We start from the raw sequence: 20,872 nt of genomic DNA on the forward strand, positions 1-20,872 counted from the left end.
TAAATACAAAGCTTTATTTATGAATCTTCATAGCAGCTTTATATGTGACAACAAAAAAACTAGAAACAATCCAAATGCCCATCACACAGGTGAATGGAGTAAATTGTTGGAATGCTGCAGTATTGAATTTTGCAATGGAATACTGCTCAGTGGTAAATAAAAACATGATATATACAGCATGATGATTCTCAAAATAATTATGTTGAAAGAAGCCAGACAAAAAAAGAAATATATATTATATGATTTCATTAACATAAAACTTTAGAAATGCAAATAAATCTATGGTGACAGCATATTTTTAGTTATTGGGCACTGAGGAATTGGATTATAAAAGGACATGGGAAACTTGTGAGTGATTATCTTATGTATGATAGTTTTGTGTTCATTACACATCAAAGTCTAATAAAAAAGACTTTAAGACCCAGCAATTTCACTTCTGACCTAGGGAAGCATTCCCTTTTAGAAAGGAGACATTTACATAATGTTCATGGAAACATTGTTTTTATTCTATTTCATTTTTTAAATATTTATTTATTCATTTGAGAGGCAGAGTTACAGAGAGAGGAAGAGACAGAAAGGTCTCCCATCTATTGGTTCACTCCCCAAATGACCACAACAGCCAAAGCTGGACTGATCCGAAGCCAGGAGCCAAGAGCTTCTTCCAGGTCTCCCATGCAGGTGCAGGGGCCCAAGCACTTGGATCATCTTCCACTGCTTTCCCAGGCCATTAGCAGGGAGTTGGATTGGAGGTGGAGGAGCCACAACTTGAACCAATGACCACATGGGATGCCAGGGCTACAGACAGAGGCTTAACCTACTACGACACAGTGCCAGCCCAAGAAACATTGTTTTTAATAGCTGAAGTTAGAAACAACCTAAACATCATTAAGAGAATGGATAAATTATGGTTTATCCATGGATGGGATGCTGTACACCTAGAAAACTGAACAAATATTCACATGGGTGAATTTCGCAAATACATTGTTGAAACAAATTGCAAATGAATGCAGTTGTAGCCTCTAGTTGTAGATGCTTCAAAACTTGCCAAGCAGAATATTTGACCTAGAGGTTTAAGATGGTGGGTTGGGATGCACACATCCCTTATTGGAGTACCTGGGTTCAGGTTCCACCTCTACCCCCAATTCCAGCTTTCTGCTCATTTGCAAGTAGATAGTGATCCTCTCTGTCTCTCTCTTTCACTACTCTCACTACCTCTCAAATAATTTTTTAAAAAGCTTGGAAAGCAATACGGCATATTATTTGAAGATACATAATACAAGTATAAAGCTATATAGGAATCAAATTGACAAATTGAAGGTTGCAGTTACCTGTTTGGGAATTGGGGTACAGTGGTCTTCCAATGCACTGATATTCTGTTTCTTATCTTATTTATCTTCATTGTATTATTATTATGCCATTCTTAAATTCAGAGTATATTTTATGAATTTTAAAAATAAAATACTTCCTAGCACTCTAAAAATTTAGATGCTGATTTTTTTTAATCATATGATTTTTTAGTGTGTCTTTCCTTTTTTAACAGCTAATAGAGAAGCTGATGTACTATTTGAAGTATTATTTGATGAAGAATTTCCTGGAGGCTTAACAATAAGGTTTGTGTTTCCAGATGATAATTGCACATTGGGAATTGATCCATGTGGCCAGTGGTTTTATATTACTCATTTATTTGTCCACAGTTTAAGTTCATAGATGTCATACTTGCCACAGAGATTATAACAGTGAATAAGACAAACATGCTTTCTATACTCATAGAGCTTTCGTTTTAGTGGGGGAAATAAATAAGCAGCTGCTTGCATTATTAATTATTTGACTAAGATGTGACAAGTGCCAGGAAGGAGAAGTATACATTTCTACAAAGAATATGACCTGCCCATGGGGCCAGCGTTGTGGCGCAGTAGGTTAATCCTCCTCCTGAGGCGCCAGCATCCCATTGGGCGCCGGGTTCTAGTCCCAGCTGCTCCTTTTTTTTTTTTTATTTGACAGGCAAAGTGGACAGTGAGAGAGAGAGACAGTGAGAAAGGTCTTCTTTTGCCGTTGGTTCACCCTCCAATGGCTGCCGCGGCTGGCGCACCATGCTGATCCAAAGCCGGGAGCCAGGTGCTTCTCCTGGTCTCCCATGTGGGTGCAGGGCCCAAGGACCTGGGCCATCCTCCACTGCACTCCCTGGCCACAGCAGAGAGCTGTCCTGGAAGAGGGGCAACTGGGACAGAATCCGGCGCCCTGACCGGGACTAGAACCCGGTGTGCTGGCGCCGCAGGCAGAGGATTAGCCTATTGAGCCGCGGCACTGGCCTCAGCTGCTCCTCTTCCAATCCAGCTCTCTGGCCTGGGAAAGCAGTAGAGGATGGCTCAAGTGCCTGAGCCCCTGCACCCACGTGGGAGACGAGGAGTTAAACCCTGGCTCCTGGCTTCAAATCAGCACAGCTCTGGCCATTGAGGCCATTTGGGGAGTGAACCAACGGAAGGAAGACATTTTTCTCTGTCTCTCCCTCTCACTGTTTGTAACTCTACCTTTCAAATAAATAAATTAAATCCTTAAAAAAAAAAAAAAAAAAGAATATGACCTGTCCTGAGAATTCCAGAAAGACCTCTTTGAAAAAGGGGTGATTACAATGGAACCTGAAGAATGAATAATAGCTGGGAGAAGAGGGAGGATTAATGAAGAGTGCTTAAAAAGAGAGTGACATATCTAAAAAACCACATTTATGGCTTAGTAATTATTTAATGATTTTATTTATTTATTCAAGAGGTAGAGTAACAGAGACAGAATACTTGAAAGGTCTTCCATCCACTGGTTCACTCCCCAAATGGCCACAACAGCCAGAGCTGGGCCAATCCGAAGTCAGGAGCCAGGAGCCTCTTCTAGGTCTCCCACATGGGTGCAGGAGCCCAAGCACTTGGGCCATCTTCCCCTGCTTTCCCAGGCCATGAGCTGAAAGCTGGATCAGAAGAGGAGCAACTGGCTAGGACATAAACTGGTGCCCATATGAGATGCTGGCACCACAGGCTGAGGCTTAACCTATGCCACAGTGCCAAGCCCCATGGCTAAATAATTTGAGGAACAGAAATATCCTTTGAACTTGGTGATAGGTAAGTTTTCACCTGTTTTAATGGTGCTTAAGCCAGATTGGGGTACCTTGACTAGTGAATGGCAGACACAGCAGTGGAAGCAGGAAACTTTAGAAATTTAACTGAAGAAGAGGAAAAGGTAACTGGAGGATAGGAGGTTTAAAAGGAAGATGGTTAGATTGTTTTTATTTTAACAATGGTGAGGCTTCAGTAGACTTTTGAGAGCTCTAGTGGAAAGTTTGGAATTATAGGAGGAAGCATTATGGTAAGAGTGGGAATCTCTGTGCTCTACTAGGAAGTATAAGCTCCCAGATCCTTTTTGTTATGATGGTGGGTTAGTTAAAAACATCTGATCCTCAGTGTCCTCCTCTGCAATGAAGATATAAATATTTTGCTAGATTTTTTTAAGGGTAATATAAAATCCTTTCCAATTTTCATTTCTCCCTTCCAGAAATCATGGGCAGGCACAACAGTTAACACAACTGCTTGGGATATGCCCATGCCATATCAGGGAGCCTGGCTTTGAGTCCCCGATTTGAGCTCCTTGCTGATATGTGCCTTGGGAAGCAGCAGATAGTAACTCAAGTAATCGGGTCCCTGCCATTCATGTGGCAGACCCAGATTGAGTTCACAGTCTCTGGCTTCCACATGGCCCAGCCCTAGATGCTGTAGGCATATGGGAGTAAACCGCCAGGTGGGAGATCTCTTTGTCGGTCTGCCTCTCAGATTAACGAATTAAAATGTTATTAAAAATCAGCTGGAAAACTGAACTGATTTAGTTAAATTTTTCTCTCCCATTTTAATTAATGAGTAATTAAAATAATAAATTATTCTTATTTAGCCTCCTTGCATAGAATCACTCTTAGTTTTATGCCAAGTAGTCACCTTCCAGATGCTTTTATTTGTTTTATTTTTATTAATTATAAATTTACAAAGCAAAAATTCTGAGGTGGTACTTCAGTGAGTTCCCATATACTCCTTACCCCATTTCCCCTGTTAACATTTCATTCTTATATTTGTGTATTTCATAATATTTCATGTTAGTGTACTTGACACAATTAATGAACCACATTAGCTTCCCCTAATTTTTTTTTAATCTAGATTTCTCATATCCCTCTCAACCTCTAATAATCAACTTTCTCTTTCAGATTTGAGCTTCCACATTTAAGGGAGAACATGCAGTATTTGTCTTTCTTTCTGGCTTATTTTATACAGCATGATGTCCTCTAGTTTTTTTTTTGTTTGTTTGGTTTTTGTTTTTTTTTTTTTTAAGATTTATTTATTTACTTGAGAGGCAGAGTTACAGAGAGAAGGAGAAACAGAGAGAGGTTTTCTATCTGTTGGTTCACTCCTCAAATGGTCAGAATGTCTGGAGCTGAGCTGATCTACAGCCAAGAACCAGGAGTTTCCTCTGGGTCTCCCACATGGGTGCAGTGGCCCAAGCACTTGGGCGATCTTTTGCTTTCCCAGGCCACCAGCAGGGAGCTGGATCAAAGAGGAGCAGCCAGGATTTGAACCAGTGCCTATATGGGATGCCAGCACTGCAGGCAGATACTTAACTACTGTGCCACAGTGCCAGCCCATGTCCTCTAGTTCTAACCATTTTGCTGCAGGGAAAAAAATTGTGTGTGTGTGTGTGTGTGTGTATTCATTCCACATTTTCTTTATCTATTCATCGGATGGTAGACACATTGATTGATTCCATATTTTGGCTGTCATGAATAGTGCTGCTATAAACATAGTGAAGCAGTATGCTTTTATTTTTGTCTGAGCTTTGAGTATGTCTCTTACTAATAGACCTTCCTATCTGCACTCTTCAAATGCAGCAGCCAAATCTGGATCTCATATCTGATTTTATTTTTTCTGAAAATATTTAATTACAAATAACTTTAGCCCACTAACTTTCAAAATATATTTTTATGTATTTTTTCCTCCTAAAGGCTTTGTAAAATACTACCTGCCTAGAGTACATTCATTCTTATGATGCAGAATCTTTAGTAAAGTGTAGCTCTCATGAAAATAAATATTCGTAAAAGAACACTATTGGGGTCAGTGGTGTAGTGTAGCAAATTCAGCTGCCACCTGTGATGGGCTCTGGTTCATATCTCAGCAGCTCTACTTCCAATCCAGCTTCCTGATAATGGCCTGGGAAAAGATAAGTAGCAGGGGCCCAAGTACTTGAGCCATCATTTCCACTTCCTCTGAAAATTCATTAGCAGGAAGCTGGACTGGAAGCAGAACAGCCCAGATTCAAATTGGTACTCCAGAATGGGACGCAGGCATCCTAGGTGTCAGCTTAACCTGCTGTGCCACAATGCCTGCCTCCACTATCTTTCAATATAAGAAAATTGTATTCTCAGAGATTAAAAAATAGTTGTTAGTGTTGACCACTTTTGACAAGAGAGGGCTTATTTTATTATCTAACATGTTTATCAAGGCCAGAAAGGAAGGGAATTACAGGGGCCGACGCTGTGGCACATTGCCATATGGGTGCCAATTCGAGACCCAGCTGCTCCACTTCCCATCCAGCTCTCTGCTGTGGCCTAGGAAAGCAGTAGAAGATGGTCCAAGCCCTTGGGCCCCTGCACCCGCATGGGAGACCTGGAAGAAGCTCCTGGATCCTGGCTTCAGATTGGTGCAGCTCTGGCCGTTAAGGCCAATTGGGGAGTGAACCATCAGATGGAAGACCTCTCTCTCTTTCTTTCTCTCCCTCCCTCCCTCCCTCCCTCCCTTTCTCTGTATAACTCTGACTTTCAAGTAAATAAATAAATCTTTTTTTAAAAAAAGGAAGGGAATTACAAATACTTATCTCTTAAGTCTTCCCAGGTTCATGTCCAGAACTTTAAGGTGAGAAAATGAAGATAAAAGACTGAAATTCCATGCTCTCTTGCTGTCTCTCTTTTTCTCCCTCCCTTTCAAATAAATAAAAATGAATGCATAAACATTAAAAAGTTGGGGGCATTGCACATTGTGGCAAAAGTGGAATAACTCACTGCTTGGGATGCCCACATCCCCATATCCAGGTGCCTGGCAGCAAGTCCCATCCCTGTTTTGGATCTAGTTTCCTGCTGATGCACTCAGGAGGCAGCAGCTGATTGCTCAAATACTTGAGTCCCTACCACTCATGTGAGAGACACAAATGGAGTTCCTGGCTCCTGACTTAAGCATGGCCCATCCCCAGCTGTTGTGGACGTTTAGAGAGTAAACCGGCAGGTGGAAGACATCTCTGTGTGTGTGTATCTGCTGCTCCTTCAAGTAATTTTTTTAAAAAGATTTATTTATTTGTTTTAAAGTCAAAGTTACAGTGAGAGAGGGGGAGACAGTTGGCCACAACAGCCAGGGTTGAGCCAGGCCTAAGCAAGGAGCCAGGAGCTTCTTCAGGTCTCCCACATCTGTTTTTCCATGGGTGCAGAGACCCAAGGACTTGAGCCATCATCTGCTGCTTTTCCCAGGCCATAGCAAAGAGCTGGATCAGATATGGAGCAGCTGGGACTCGAACTGGCACCCATATGGGATGTTTGCACTGCAGACAGCAGCCTAACCTACTAAGCTACAGCACCAGCCCCAATAAATCTTTCTAAAAAGTGAATAGACATTGAAAAGGCAGGAGAGCTGATAGGTGGGCACTGTGGCACAGCAGGTTAACCCACCTCTTAGGCATCCCATATCCCATATCAGAGTGTCATTTCAAGGCCTGGCTACTCAGTGCTTCTGATCCAGCTTGCTAATGCTGTGGGAGGCAGCAGGTGATAGCTTATGTGCTTGGGCTCCTGCAATTGATTAGGATGGGGTTTCTTGCTCCTGGCTTCAGCCTGGGGTAGCCCCGGCTGTTGTGGACATTTTGGGAGTGAACCAGTAGATGGAAGATCTCTGTTTCTCCCTCTCTGTCACTCTACCTTTCAAATAAAGTCATAAATAAGTCTTAAACAACAAAAAAAGGACAACTCAGTGATAAGTAGACAAATGAGATCAAACCTAACATTTATCATATCGCTTAGATAAATCTGCCCTGAGAATTGCTCTTCACTTGGTTAACTCCTGGACTTTTATAACCTAGGTTCTACAAACCCCAGTTATTTTTTTTTTTCAAGAAGTTTGACAATTCATAAATGTCATAAATGTCGGTTATACTCAGCTATTAAGATGCAGCCTTTTTAAGAATAAGCCAACACACACATGCACAGATACACAGACACACACACCACCACCACCACCACCACCACCACCACCACCACCATGCCCAGTGCAGCGTGGTGATGTTTTTCCCCAGTTACTACGCATTAAATGATGCATTTGCAATCTTTTAAGAAATAGATCATCTTATAGATTAAGATCTTTCTGTAATTCAAATTACACTCATGAATATAAAAGTAGTGTTTATTACATTTTTTCTTTTTCTTTTTAAGATTTATTTATTGGCTGGCGCCGCGGCTCACTAGGCTAATCCTCCGCCTAGCGGCGCCAGCACACCGGGTTCTAGTCCCGGTCGGGGCGCCGGATTCTGTCCCGGTTGCCCCTCTTCCAGGCCAGCTCTCTGCTGTGGCCAGGGAGTGCAGTGGAGGATGGCCCAAGTACTTGGGCCCTGCACCCGCATGGGAGACCAGGAGAAGCACCTGGCTCCTGCCATGGGATCAGTGCGGTGCGCCAGCCGCAGCGCGGCGGCCATTGGAGGGTGAACCAACGGCAAAGGAAGACCTTTCTCTCTCTCTCTCTCTCTCTCACTGTCCACTCTGCCTGTCAAAAAAATTTTTAAAAATTAAAAAAAAAGATTTATTTATTTACTTGAAAGAGTTACACAGAGAGAGAAAAAGAGGCAGTGAGAGAGAGGTCTTCCATCCACTGGTTCATTCCCCAGATGGCCTCAATGGCAGCAGCTGCACCGATCCGAAACCAGGAGCCAGGAGCTTCTTCCAGGTCTCCCACGCGGGTGCAGGGGCCCAAGGACTTGGGCTGTCTTCTGCTGCTTTCCCAGGCCATAGCAGAGAGCTGGATCAGAAGTAGAGCAGCCATGTCAAACCAGCGCCCATTTGGGATGCCAGCACTGCAGGCAGCGGCTTTACCCACTATGCCACAGCGCTGACCCCTTACTTTTTCTTCTTTAAAGGTTTACTTTTATTTATTCAAAATCCATTGATTCACTCGACAGGTGGCTGCAAGAGGGGAGTTGGGCCAGGCCAAAGCCAAGAACTGGGAACTCCATCCAGGTCTACAACATAGATGGCAGGGACTCAAGTACTTGAGCCATTTTCCACTGCTTTCCCAGGTGCATCAGCAGGGAGCTGGATGGGAAGCAGAGCAGCCAGAATTTGAACCAGCACACTGATGTAGGATGCGGCATCACAAGTGTTGGCTTAACTGGCTACACCACAATGTTAGATCCAGTGTTGATGAATTCTGATTATGGATGCCCACCCAAAATTGATTCTTCTCCTAGTACACTTAGTATTATTTTCCTGTGATCCTGATAGAACTTTTTATTCGTAGGTGCTCACCTGGAAGAGGTTATCGATTGCCAACAAGTGCCTTGGTGAACCTTTCTCATGGAAGTCGCCCTGAAAGTGGAAATCAGAAATTGACAGCCATTGTGAAACCACAGCCAGCTGTGAATCCCTGTAGCTCCAACTCGTTAATTTCCTCTGGACATATGGGCGGCCTCAACCATTCCCCTCAGTCACTTTTTGTTCCTACTCAAGTAAGACTCGCAGTCTTTGATTTCTTTCCACCCACTTTACAAATCGCAAATCAGTGCATACTTTGTAGTTGAAAACCTAATTTGACTTGGTTTTCTTTTTAAAAAGCTTTAGTTCAAATTTGTTCTAAGAAAGTAGGCTAATCAAGAATACTTGATAAATATTCATAGCATTCTACCTCTGTCACAAAATCACACTTTTTTTTTTTTTTTTTTTTTTTTGATGAGAACAAAGTCCTTTATTGAGAAGCTCGGAGGGGTGGGCGGGAGAACTTGAACCTGCGCTGGGGCTGATTCAAGCCCGACTTCTTCCTGCGCTGGGGTGGATTCAAGTCTGAATTCAAGTCCGCGGCCGGGACCTTCCTACCGTTGCAGTCTCTGAAAACACAAAATCACACTTCTATAAAGAAATATTAAGTAATGATCTTGAAAATATCCTTGTTTTCTCTCTATATATTTACTTTTCAAGTTCACAATTAAGTTTATTCTTATATAGCCCAAATATCCTATACTACCTGCTATAAATGACATAAATTTGAAAGATAAAAGGGAGAGGAATATATCACATTTGTCAAAAGCAGTTTTCAAGTTTTCCACCATGCAATTCATGGGTGATTTCCCTTATTTCATCTTTGTGGGACAGAATTTGAGTTTTCTTGAGTGATATACCTTATTTAATTTAGAGTCCAAAATTTTATGCTCATCCATATTTTTTATCAATTAAAATATTTTATAAGCTAAAAGACATAAAAGTAAATAATAATAAAGGAAACACTAGCAAAAATTCTCTCAACTGTCATTGGTAACCACTGTTAAATTTTATGCATGTTTTCTACAGTCTTAAACTATATAAAATCAATTCCTCAAGAGAAATAGATGACTTAAAAATTTTTTATATTACTTTTGTATAAGATGAAGATTTTTAAAATAAAATCTTTAGATGTCTTTTTGGATAAGATAATGCATTAGTACACTGAAAGAAAAATCTGTTGATGGTGAGATTAATTCAGTATAATTTTTATGGTGTTTATTATATTTTTGTTACTTTTTTAAAGATTTATTTATTTATTTGAAAGGCAGTGTTTGGGGAGTTGCGGATCGAGGGGTCTTCCATCCTCTGGTTCACTCCCCAAATGGCTGCAATGGCCAGGGCTGGGCCATGCTGAAGCCAGGAGGCAGGAGCTTCTCCCAGATCTCCCACATGAATGGCAGGGGCCCAAATACTTGGACCATCTTCCACTACTTTTCCCAGGCTATTAACAGAGAGCTGTATCAAAAGTGGAGCAGATGCCTTAACCCATTGCACTATAGTGCAGGCCCCACTTTCATTACTTTTTAAAAAAATATTCAAAACTTATTGCATATGAAGAAGACCAGTTTTACTCCAGTAGAATAATTTTGTCATTATAATGCTGAGCTCTAGAAAAAAAGAACCGAGTTATTCCAGATAATAAAAGTAAGGGGCCAGCTTATGGTCAGAGGGTTTAGCCACCTCCTGCAGCACCACATCCCATTTGGGTGCCAGTTCAAGTCCTAGCTGCTCCACTTCTGATCTAGATCCCTGCTAATGCACCTGGGAAAGCAGTGAAAATGGCCCAAGTCCTTGGGCCCCTGCACCCACATGGGAGACTCAGATGGAGTTCCAGGCTCCTGGCTTTAGCCTGGCCTAGCCTTGGCCATTTAGGCCATTTGAAGGGTGAACCAATAGATGGAAGTTTCTGTCTCTGTCTCTGTGTCTCTTTCTCTCTGTCTCTCCCTCTCTCTCTAACTTTGCCTTCCAAATAAATAAATCTTAAAAAAAAAAAAAAAAAAAAAAAAAAAAAACTAAATATTCTGAGTAATACCGAATAGCTTTATAAATAAATTGTTTTATTTTTGTTGAATCCTTATTTTTCATGTTTTATTTCCCTAAGAAATTATTTGTACTTTGCCAGGTACCTGTTAAAGATGATGATGAATTTTGCAATATTTGGCAGTCCTTACAGGCATCTGGAAAGCTTCAACACTTTCAGCCAACTACACAAGATAAGGTTAGTATTCTTTGTTTGATGGACAATTAATATAAATACAGGGTATCTTTATATTTTACTTTTAAGCACATAGTATATTATTTTTCTCTGAATTCTCAAAAAATGAGAGTTTTGATCATGAATTTTCATAATTCTTTATAGACATAAGTTTTCGGACCAATGAATGAGAGTATAGATAATTTTAAATCAATTTTGAATTTTTTAGTTGTTTACAAAATCCTAATAACTATATTTTAAATTCAACAAAGGCCTTACTGGAAATTACTTATTTTTATCTACTTAAATGGATAACTTACACTGGCAGTTGGTTGTCTTAAAAGTGAATGAATAAATTCACATTCCTTGATGGAGATTAAGAAGAGGTAAGAAATGTTCTTAAAAGTGTAGAGACTCACACAAAGAAAGGAAATGGAAAAGAAATTAATTCCTACTACGTTTTTTTGCTAGTTACTGACATCTTTCTCAGCTTAGGTCAAAAAGGAATGTTCTGTGCAATTTTAAACCACCAGAGCTTCATTTATTCTAATGCCTTATAATGGTGGCATTGTCAGAGCTGAGGAGAAAAAAAAAAAAAAAAGGTGAGAGTCGATGAGAACTTTTTTAAAAGATAGATAGATTTATTTATTTATTTTAAAGGCAAAGCAAAGAGAGAGCGGGGGAGAGTCAGAGAGAGAGCTCTGTTGTTTCACTCCCCAGTTGCCACAACAGCCAGGTCTGAGCCAGGTCTAACCTTAGCTCCATCTGAGTCTTACGCATGGGTGACCAGGGCCCAAGTACTCAGGCCATCATCTACCGCCTTCCCAGGTGGGAAGCTGGAGCAGAAGCAGAGAAGTCAGGACGTTCCAATATGGAATGCTGGCATCGCAAGCAGCAACTTAACCCAGTGCACCTTAATGCCAGCCCTGAGTTAATATGAATTTAAGCTAGAGTAACAGGAGCCTTTGAGAAGTGGTTCAATTCCAGACATATTTTGAAGGGATTTCTAGCTGATAATGAAATGAAAATAAAGATAAAATAAGAAGGAAGGAATAAAGGATATAACATTTAGGGTCTGAATGAAAGGGATGGAATGACTGTAAACTGAGGTGGGGAAGATTTCAGGTCAATCAGGTTTGTGGGAGAAGATCAAGAATTCAATTTTGAACATGGTAAATTTGAGATGTATTTTAAACAATCAAGTGTAGGTATAGTGTTGGACATTGACTCCGAAGGTCATAGAGGATGTGCAAACTGAAGAAAGATTTTAGAATCATCAAGTATGTATGTAAATATGTATGTTTGTACATTTATCTATGTCTATCTATCTGTCCACCCAAGGAAGTAGATGTAGATAGAGAAAAAGTCCAATAAATTACCATTATAGCATTCCTTGCTTAATTTTTTTAATTTTTTATTTTCATTTTATTTGAGAGACAGGCATGGAGACAGAGCTCTTCCATCCACTGGTTCATTGCCCAAAGGCCTTAAACTCAGGTACTCCAATATGGGATGTGGGAGTCCTAAGCATCAGTTAAATTATTGCTTGGGATGTCCACAGCCCCATATTAGAGTACCTGGTTTAAGTCCAGCCTCCTCCACTTTCATTTCAACTCTGTTAACACATACTCTGGGAGACAGCAGATGATGGCTCAAGTGCTTGGGTCACTGCAGTCCACATGAGGGACCTGGATTGAGTTCCAGGCTCGTGGCTTTTGCGTGGCCCAGCCCTGGCTGGTGTGGGCATTTAGGCAGTGAAACTTGACCCTTAAACCACCACCCCAGTTTCTGTATTTATTAGCTTAGAAATAGGTTTAATTCTTTCTAATCAAAGTAACATTTTTGTAAAATGAGTGTTCTCTGTGTGTCTTGCTAACTAGTGCATAAGGAAATATCTAGAATAATAGTCATTGTATTAAGGAAGGTTATTTCTGATAGTGAACCTTGGGTAGCTTTTAGAATTCTCCATACTTTTCTGTATTAAGCTTTTTTCTAAAGAACCATATCATTCTTATAAAAAATATCAACTTTCAGGGTGCAGTTCTACCTCAAGAAATTAATCAAGTAACTCAACAACATAAATCTGGCTTAAGTGACAACAGCGTTAAATACCAGCAAAGAAAACATGACCCTCACAGAAAATGTAAGTTTTAATTTAGAAAGGTATACTCTTGGTTTCTGCTTCCTTTTTTGTTACTCTTGCTGTTTCTTTCGTTGCTTAATAAACAGCTTTATTGAGATGTGATTCACACTCTGTAAAATAAACTCTTCCTTTTTAAAGTATATAATTAGTGTTTTTTTCAGTATTTTCACAAAATTGTATACCCAACACCGTATTTTTTTTTTAACTTTTATTTAATGAATATAAATTTCCAAAGTACAGCTTATGGATTACAATGGCTCCCCCCCCATAACTTCCCTCCCACCCGCAACCCTCCCCTTTCCCACTCCCTCCCCCCTTCCATTCACATCAAGATTCATTTTCAATTCTCTTTATGTACAGAAGATCAGTTTAGCATATATTAAGTAAAGATTTCAACAGTTTGCACCCACATAGAAACACAAAGTGAAAAATACTGTTTCAGTACTTGTTATAGCATTAAATCACAATGTACAGCACATTAAGGACAGAGATCCTACATGAGGAGTAAGTGCACAGTGACTCCTGTTGTTGACTTAACAAATTGACACTCTTGTTTATGGCATCAGTCATAGGCTCATGTCATGAGTCGCCAAGGCTATGGAAGCCTTTTGAGTTCACCAACTCTGATCATATTTAGACAAGGTCGTAGTCAAAGTGTAAGTTCTATCCTCCCTTCAGGAAAGGTACCTCCTTCTTTGATGACCTGTTCTTTCCACTGGGATCTCATTCGCGGAGATCTTTGATATAGGATTTTGTTTTTTGGTTTTTGGTTTTTGGTTTTTTTGCCAGAGTGTTTTGGCTTTCCATGCCTGTAATACTCTCATGGGCTTTTCAGCCAGATCCACGTGCCTTAAGGGCTGATTCTGAGGCCAGAGTGCTGTTTAGGACATCTGCCATTCTATGAGTCTGCTGTGTATCTCACTTCCCATGTTGGATTGTTCTCTCCCTTTTTTGTTCTATCAGCTAGTATTTGCAGACACTAGTCTTGTTTGTGTGATCCCTTTGACTCTTAGTCCTATCATTATGATCAATTGTGAACAGAAATTGATCACCGGGACTAATGAGATGGCATTGGTACATGCCACCTTGATGGGATTGAATTGGAATCCCTGGTATGTTTCTAACTCTACCATTTGAGGTAAGTCAGCTTGAGCATGTCCCAAATTGCACATCTCTTGCCTCTCTTACTCCCACTCTTATATTTAACAGCGATCACTTTTCAGTTAAGTTTCAACACTTGAGAATAACTGTGTATTGCCAACACCGTATTTAAATTTAAAACGTTTTCCTCATCCCCAAAAGGATACATTATACTTATCAGCAGACATTCTTCCAAAATCTAACAAGTACTAATTTACTGTGTACTTCTATGGATTTGCCTATTCAGGACATTTTCATGTAACTAGAATCAGAAAATTTGTGACCTTTGTGACTAACTCCTCTCATTCAGCATGTTTCTAAATTTCAACCATATTGCAGCATATATCAATAAGTACTTCATTCCTTTTTTATGGCTAGATAATATTCCACTGTATGAGATTTACATTTTGTTTATCCATTCACCCATGAATGGACATTGGGGTTGTTTCTACTTTAGGGCTATAATGAATAATGCTGCTGTGAATATAGCTATCACAAGTTTTTGTATGAACATGTTTGCAGTTCTTTTGGATATATATGTAGGAGTGGAATTGCAAATCAGGTGATGACTCTGTGTTTAATTTTTTGTGAAACTATTCAACTGTTTTTCAAAGGAGCTATGTCAGGGCTGGCGCCTGCAGTGCTGGCATCCCATATAGGCACTGGTTCAAGTCCCAGCCGCTCCACTTCCGATCCAACTCTCTGCTATGGCCTGGCAAAGCAATAGAGGATGGCCCAGGTCCTTGGGTCCCTGCACCCACGTGGAAGACCTGGGGGAGGCTCATGGCTTCTGGCTTCGGATTGGCACTGCTCCGGCCGGCCATTGCTGCCGTCTGGAGAGTGAACCAGCAGATCGGGGACCTCTCTCTCTGCCTCTGCCTTTCTATTAACTCTGCCTTTGAACTAAATAGACAAATCTTTAAAAAAAAAAAAAAAAAAGGTAGCTATGCCATTTTATATTTGTACCCTGTGAGGGTCCAGTTTCTCCACATACTCCACAATACTTATTGTCCATTTTTCCTGATAGATTTGAAGTAGAATCTCCTTGTGATTTTCATGTGCAGTTTTTTTTTTTTTTTTAAGATTTATTTATTTATTTGAAAGGCAGAGTTACAGAGAGGCAGAGGCAAAGAGTGAGAGAGAGAGGTCTTCCATCCACTGGTTCACTCCCCAGATGGCCACAACAGCCAGAGCTGAGCCACTCTGAAGCCAGCAGCCAGGAGCTTCTTCCAGGTCTCCCATGTGGGTGTAGGGGCCCAGGGACTTGGGCCATCTTCAACTGCTTTTCCCAGGCCATCAGCAGAGACCTGGATCAGAAGTGGAGCAGCCAGAAATCGAACCCATGTCCATGTGGGATGCTGGTACTGCAGGCGGTGGCTTTACCCACTGCTCCACAGTGCTGGCCCCTTGCAGTTTATTAATAACTGATATGTTAAACATCTTTTCACCTGCTTATTGACTATATATATTTTTTGGAGAATGCCTATTCAAATCCTGGGTTGATATTTTTTAATTGTATTATTCATAGTTTTATTCTTGATTTTTGAGTTATATCCTAAATACTATACAATTATCAGATATCTGATTTGCAAATATTCTCACCAATATATTGCATGGGTTGTCTTTTAATGTTCTTTATAGTGTCTCCTTGAAACACATTTTTAATTTTTATTTTCAAATTTATTTTTTCCCTTCAGTTACTTGAATTGGCTAATTCAAGTTCACAAAGAATTAACCTGTAAAGAATTCTATAGTTTTAGCTCTTACTCTTAGGTTTCTTTCCATTTTGTGGATGCATGTTCATATTCACATGCATTACAGATATTCATTTGCATTGTCCTAGCACCGTTGTTTAAAAAGAGAAGCAGCTGCTCTTCTTTTCCCATTGAAATCTCTTGGTACCCCATTGAATAGTCTTGGCACCTTGTCAAAAATCAGTTGATTGTAGATGTATGGATTTATTTCCCTTTTTTTTCTTTTTTTTTCTAGTTGCTTTTTTCTCTATTTTTTTTAACAGATCCTATACAGATTCTATGTAGTTCATAGATAAAATTCTTTTTTTTAAATATTTTATTTATTTATTTGAGAGGTAGAGTTATAAATAGAGGGAGAGACAGAGAAGTTCACTCCCCAAGAGATTCACTCCCCAAAATGGCCATAATGGCCGGAGCTGAGCTGATCCGAAGCCAGCAGCCAGGAGCTTCTTCCAGGTCTGCCACTTGAGTACAGGGACCCAAGCATTTGGACCATCTTTGCTGCTTTCCCAGGCCATAGCAGAGAGCTGGATTGGAAAAGGAACAGCCAGGACATGAACCAGCACCACAGTCCCCATAGATACAATTCTAAGAATATAAAGGCCGGCGCCGCGGCTCACTAGGCTAATCCTCCACCTGCGGCACCGGCACACCGGGTTCTAGTCCCGGTCAGGGCGCTGGATTCTGTCCCAGATGCCCCTCTTCCAGGCCAGCTCTCTGCTGTGGCCAGGGAGTGCAGTGGAAGATGGCCCAAGTCCTTGGGCCCTGCACCCACATGGGAGACCAGGAGAAGCACCTGGCTCCTGGCTTCGGATATCTATCTGTCTATCTATCTATCTATCTATCTATCTATATATATCTTTTATATATCTTTTTATATATATAAAGATATAAAGATATCCCTTCCTTCTTCCTAGATGGATGTATTTCTGACCTCTCAGTTCCATTTCATGATTTATTTGCCTGTGCTCATGCAAACAACGTGCTATCTTGATTACCGTATCTCTTTTGTGTAAGTTTTGAAATCAGAAGGTTTGAGTCCTCTTTGTTTTTTTCCGAGACTGTTTTATCCATTCTGAGTCCTTGTATATCCATGTTATTTGTAGGATGATCTTAACCTGTTTCTGCAAAAAAGGCAGCTGAAATTTTTATAGGAATTGCATTGATTCCCTAGATTGCTTGGGCAATTATTGTCATCTTCACAATATTAAGACCATGAACACAAGATGTTTTTTCATTTACTTACATCTTTAATTTCTTTCAGTGGTATCTTATAAATTTCAGTATACAAACATTGCATTTTTTTGTTAAATTTATTCCTAAGTATTTTATTCCTTTTTTTAAAAAAAAAATTTATTTAAATGTCAGAGTTACACAAAGAGAGAAGGAGAGGCAGAGAGAGAGAGAAAGGTCTTCCATCCACTTTGTTCACTCCCCAGTTGGCCGCAGTGCCTGGAGCTACATCGACCCAAAGCCAGGAGCCAGGAACTTCTTCTAGGTCTCCCATGTTGGGGCAGAGTCCCAATGACTTGGGCCATCTTCTACTGCTTTCCCAGACCATAGCAGAGAGCTGGATCAGAAGTAGAGCAGCCAGGAATCAAACCAGTGCCCATATGGGATGCCAGCACTGCAGGCAGTGGCTTTACCAGCCACAGCACTGGACCCAGTATTTTATTATTTTTAATGCTTTTGTCAGTGGAACTGAGTACTTTATTTGTTAATTGTTCATTGCTATTTATAGAAATTAAACTGACTTTTGTACTTTGATCTTGTCATGTCACTGAACTTGTTCATTAGCCCTTTTTTTGGGTGGGGTAGCTTCTGCAAATTAGTTTTACTTCTTTCTGTACAACCAGGATGCCATTCATTTTTCCTAAGTAATTGCTGTAGTTAGAAACACTAGTGCAGTTGTTGAATAGAAGTGGTAAGAATGTAAATCCTTGTCTTGATCACGGAGGTAACCTTTCAGTCTTTCACCATTAAATGTATACTGCCTTTGGCCTTTTTATGGATGCTTTTGATGAGGTGAGGAAGTTCACTTCTATTCCTAGGTTTGTTTGTTTTTTTAATCTTGGAGGAATGCTACATTTTGTCAGATGTTATCTCAGTGAGATGAGTAGTGGATTTCATCCTTTATTCAGTGTATGTGTTCCAATGACTGTTTTTCATATATTGAAACCATTTGCATTCCTGAGATAAATCTCACTAAGTCTTCACGTGTAAACCTTTTTATATGCTTTTCAGTTTGGTTTGGTAGTATTTTGGTGAGGATTTTTGCATGCATGTTTATAAGGGATGTTTCTCTGTAATGTTCTTGTGATGGCTTTGATTTTGGAGTCATGACACTTACTCATAGAGTGATTTCAAAAATTCCTTCATTCTATTTTATTGAAAGAGTAAATTCACCAGTGAAACCATATGGACCTGGACTTCTCTTTAATGAAACTTTTTATACGTACTTTTTCAGTCTCTATGCTTGTTAACAGTTCTAATCAAGTTGTCTGTCTCCACATCAGTCAGTTTGAATAGTTTGTATCCGTGTAGAAATTTTGCCCATCTCATCTAGGTTATCTAAAATACCCAAAATATTTTTTATAATTATTTTTATTTCTGTAAGGTTGATAATAGTATCCTCACTTTTCATTTTGGTTATTTGCATCTTCTCTTTTATCTCAGTCTACATAAAAGTTTTTTTTTTGTTGTTGTTGTTGTTTTTTTTTTTTTTTTTTTTTTTTTTTTTTTTTTTTTTTTTTTTGACAGGCAGGAGTGGACAGTGAGAGAGAGAGACAGAGAGAAAGGTCTTTTTTTTTATCAGTTTTGCTGGTCTTTGTAAAACACTAACTTCTCCTTCCTGCCTTTTGTCTCTTTTTCTTTCCTGATTTTTTGGAAACGATAATGAAAACACTTTCCATTGTTTTATCTGGTTTATATATGATTATTTTTTAGTCACAGAAAAAATGTTGATATTCTAATAAAATTTTTAAGTTGAAAAACAAAACAATAATAAAAAAATCAACTTCTGGTTTCATTGATTTTTCTCAATTATTTTTCTGGTTTCTATATCATTTATTTCCACTCTAGTTCTCACTATTTCTTTCCTCCTTGCTTGGGAGTTAATGTAATCTTCTTTTGCTAGCTTTTAACTTGAGAACTTTCTTTTTTTAAATGTACAGTATAATCTTAATGTAATTAAATTGCTGTGTTTAATATAAGGTATAAATTTCCTTTAAAGCCAACCTTTAGCTGCATCCCAGAAATATTGGGGGGTGGTGTTTTCCTTTTTATTCATGTCAAGGTATCTTCTAATTTTCCAGTGATTTCTTCAACCCATGAGTTATTTAAGAGTGTTTTTTAATTCTCATATTTTCATGAATTTCCCAGATTTGTACTGATACTTTTTCTAATTTCAATCCTTTGTGGTCAGAGAGCATACTTTGCATGGTTTCAGCCTTTTTAAAATAAAAAGCTTGTTTTATGACCTAGTAAATAATCTATCCTAGAGAATGTTCTATGTGTACTGAAGAAGAATGTATGTTCCACTGTTTGTTGGGTCAAGTATTCTGTAGATTTCTGTTAATTCTAGTTGGTGTATAGTGTTGTTCATATCCTTACTGATTTTCTGCTTAGTATTTTTATTATTGAAAGTGGAGTTTTAAAGTCTTCTGTTATTATTGAATTGTTTATTTCTCCTTTTTTTAAAAGATTTATTTATTTATTTGAAAAGCGTAGTTACAGAGAGGCAGAAGCCGAGGAGAGGGGAGGAGAGGGAGAGAAGTCTTCCATCCTCTGGTTCACTCCCCAGATGGCTGCAATGGCCAGGGTTAAGTTGATCCAAAGCCAGGAAGCAGGAGCTTCTTCCAAGTCTCCCATGTGGGTGCAGGAGCCCAAGCACTTGGACCATCTCCTACTGCTTCCCAGGCCATAGCAGAGAGCTGGATCAGAAGGGGAGCAGCCGGGACACAAACCAGTGCCCATTCAGAAGGGGAGTAGCCAGGACACGAACCATTGCCCATATGGGCTGCAGGCACCACAGGTGGAAGCTTAGCCCACCACACCATAGCAACAGCCACACATATAATTTTAATTAGCATATGTTGTTATATTGACTCTTATTATAAAAGATCCTTTTGGGACCGCCATTGTGGTATAGCAGGTAAAGCTGCTGCCTGAGACACCAACATCCCATGTGAGTGCCGGTTTGTGTCCTGGCTCCTCCACTTCAATCCAGCTCCCAGCTAATGGCCTGGGAAAAGTAGTGGAGCATGGCCCAAGTGTTTGGACCCCTGCTACCCACGTGGGAGAACAGAGGAAGCTTCTGGCTTCTGGCTTTGGCCTGGCCTAGCTCCGGCCATTGCAGCCATCTGGGGAGGGAACTAGCAGATGGAAGATCTCTCTCTCTCTCTCTCTCCATAACTCTGACTTTTCAATAAATAAATCTTTAAAATAAATAAGTAATCTATTCTTCTTTGTCCCTAGTAATGATTGTTCTAACACTAGTGTAGCCACTTCAGTTTTCTTTTGGGAAATGTGTAAAGGATATATCTTTTCTATCATCAAAGTATAATATTACAACAAATTAGAGACCTTAATTCACTTTGCTTTTTTATTTTACGATCAGGTAACACTTGCTTTCATAAAATTGAGTAGGTGTTTTCATGGGCTGAGTGGAAGTGATTGGTTTTATAGACAACGGGTTGAAGGAAGCAGAAACAAAGAACAAAAAAAATGAATTGATCATCTCAAAGTTACCTTCCCAATAAGGCAGGGACAGGAAAGTAGAACAATAAAAAACCAATACCAGAAGGGTAACCTCAGGTTACTCTTCTGTAAAGTTTAAAACAGAGGGAACATCATTATCATCTTAATAGAAACTGGCCTGTTTTGGAAAATTTGAGTGTTGTCTCTCCTTATTTTTCAGAAGGTCAGTTAATAACTCAGTTTCAGTTTTAGTATGAATGACTCCCTTTTCTTTTTCAGTCTCATCTGTTGGAGCCTAGGGCAGGAGCTTAGTCCAAAACAATGCCCTTGTGGTTTTTATTTAGCATTCACTAACT

The 20,872-nt window shown here is 39.7% G+C and overlaps 1 protein-coding gene across 9 annotated transcripts in view; it reads left to right on the forward strand.

Annotated features, from left to right (window-relative positions):
* XRN1 (5'-3' exoribonuclease 1) overlaps positions 1-20,872 on the forward strand; it is a 132,090-nt gene that overhangs the window by 90,695 nt on the left and 20,523 nt on the right. For all 9 annotated transcript variants that reach the window (XM_008266277.4, XM_002716565.5, XM_008266278.4 and 6 more), the window contains 4 exons: positions 1,541-1,610; positions 8,571-8,778; positions 10,710-10,805; positions 12,816-12,924. In XM_008266277.4, the coding sequence (XP_008264499.2) occupies positions 1,541-1,610; positions 8,571-8,778; positions 10,710-10,805; positions 12,816-12,924 (483 nt within the window). The remainder of the gene's footprint in view (positions 1-1,540; positions 1,611-8,570; positions 8,779-10,709; positions 10,806-12,815; positions 12,925-20,872) is intronic.

The sequence above is a fragment of the Oryctolagus cuniculus genome, chromosome 4, assembly GCF_964237555.1.
Source record: "Oryctolagus cuniculus chromosome 4, mOryCun1.1, whole genome shotgun sequence".
Taxonomy (NCBI): Eukaryota; Metazoa; Chordata; class Mammalia; order Lagomorpha; family Leporidae; genus Oryctolagus; species Oryctolagus cuniculus.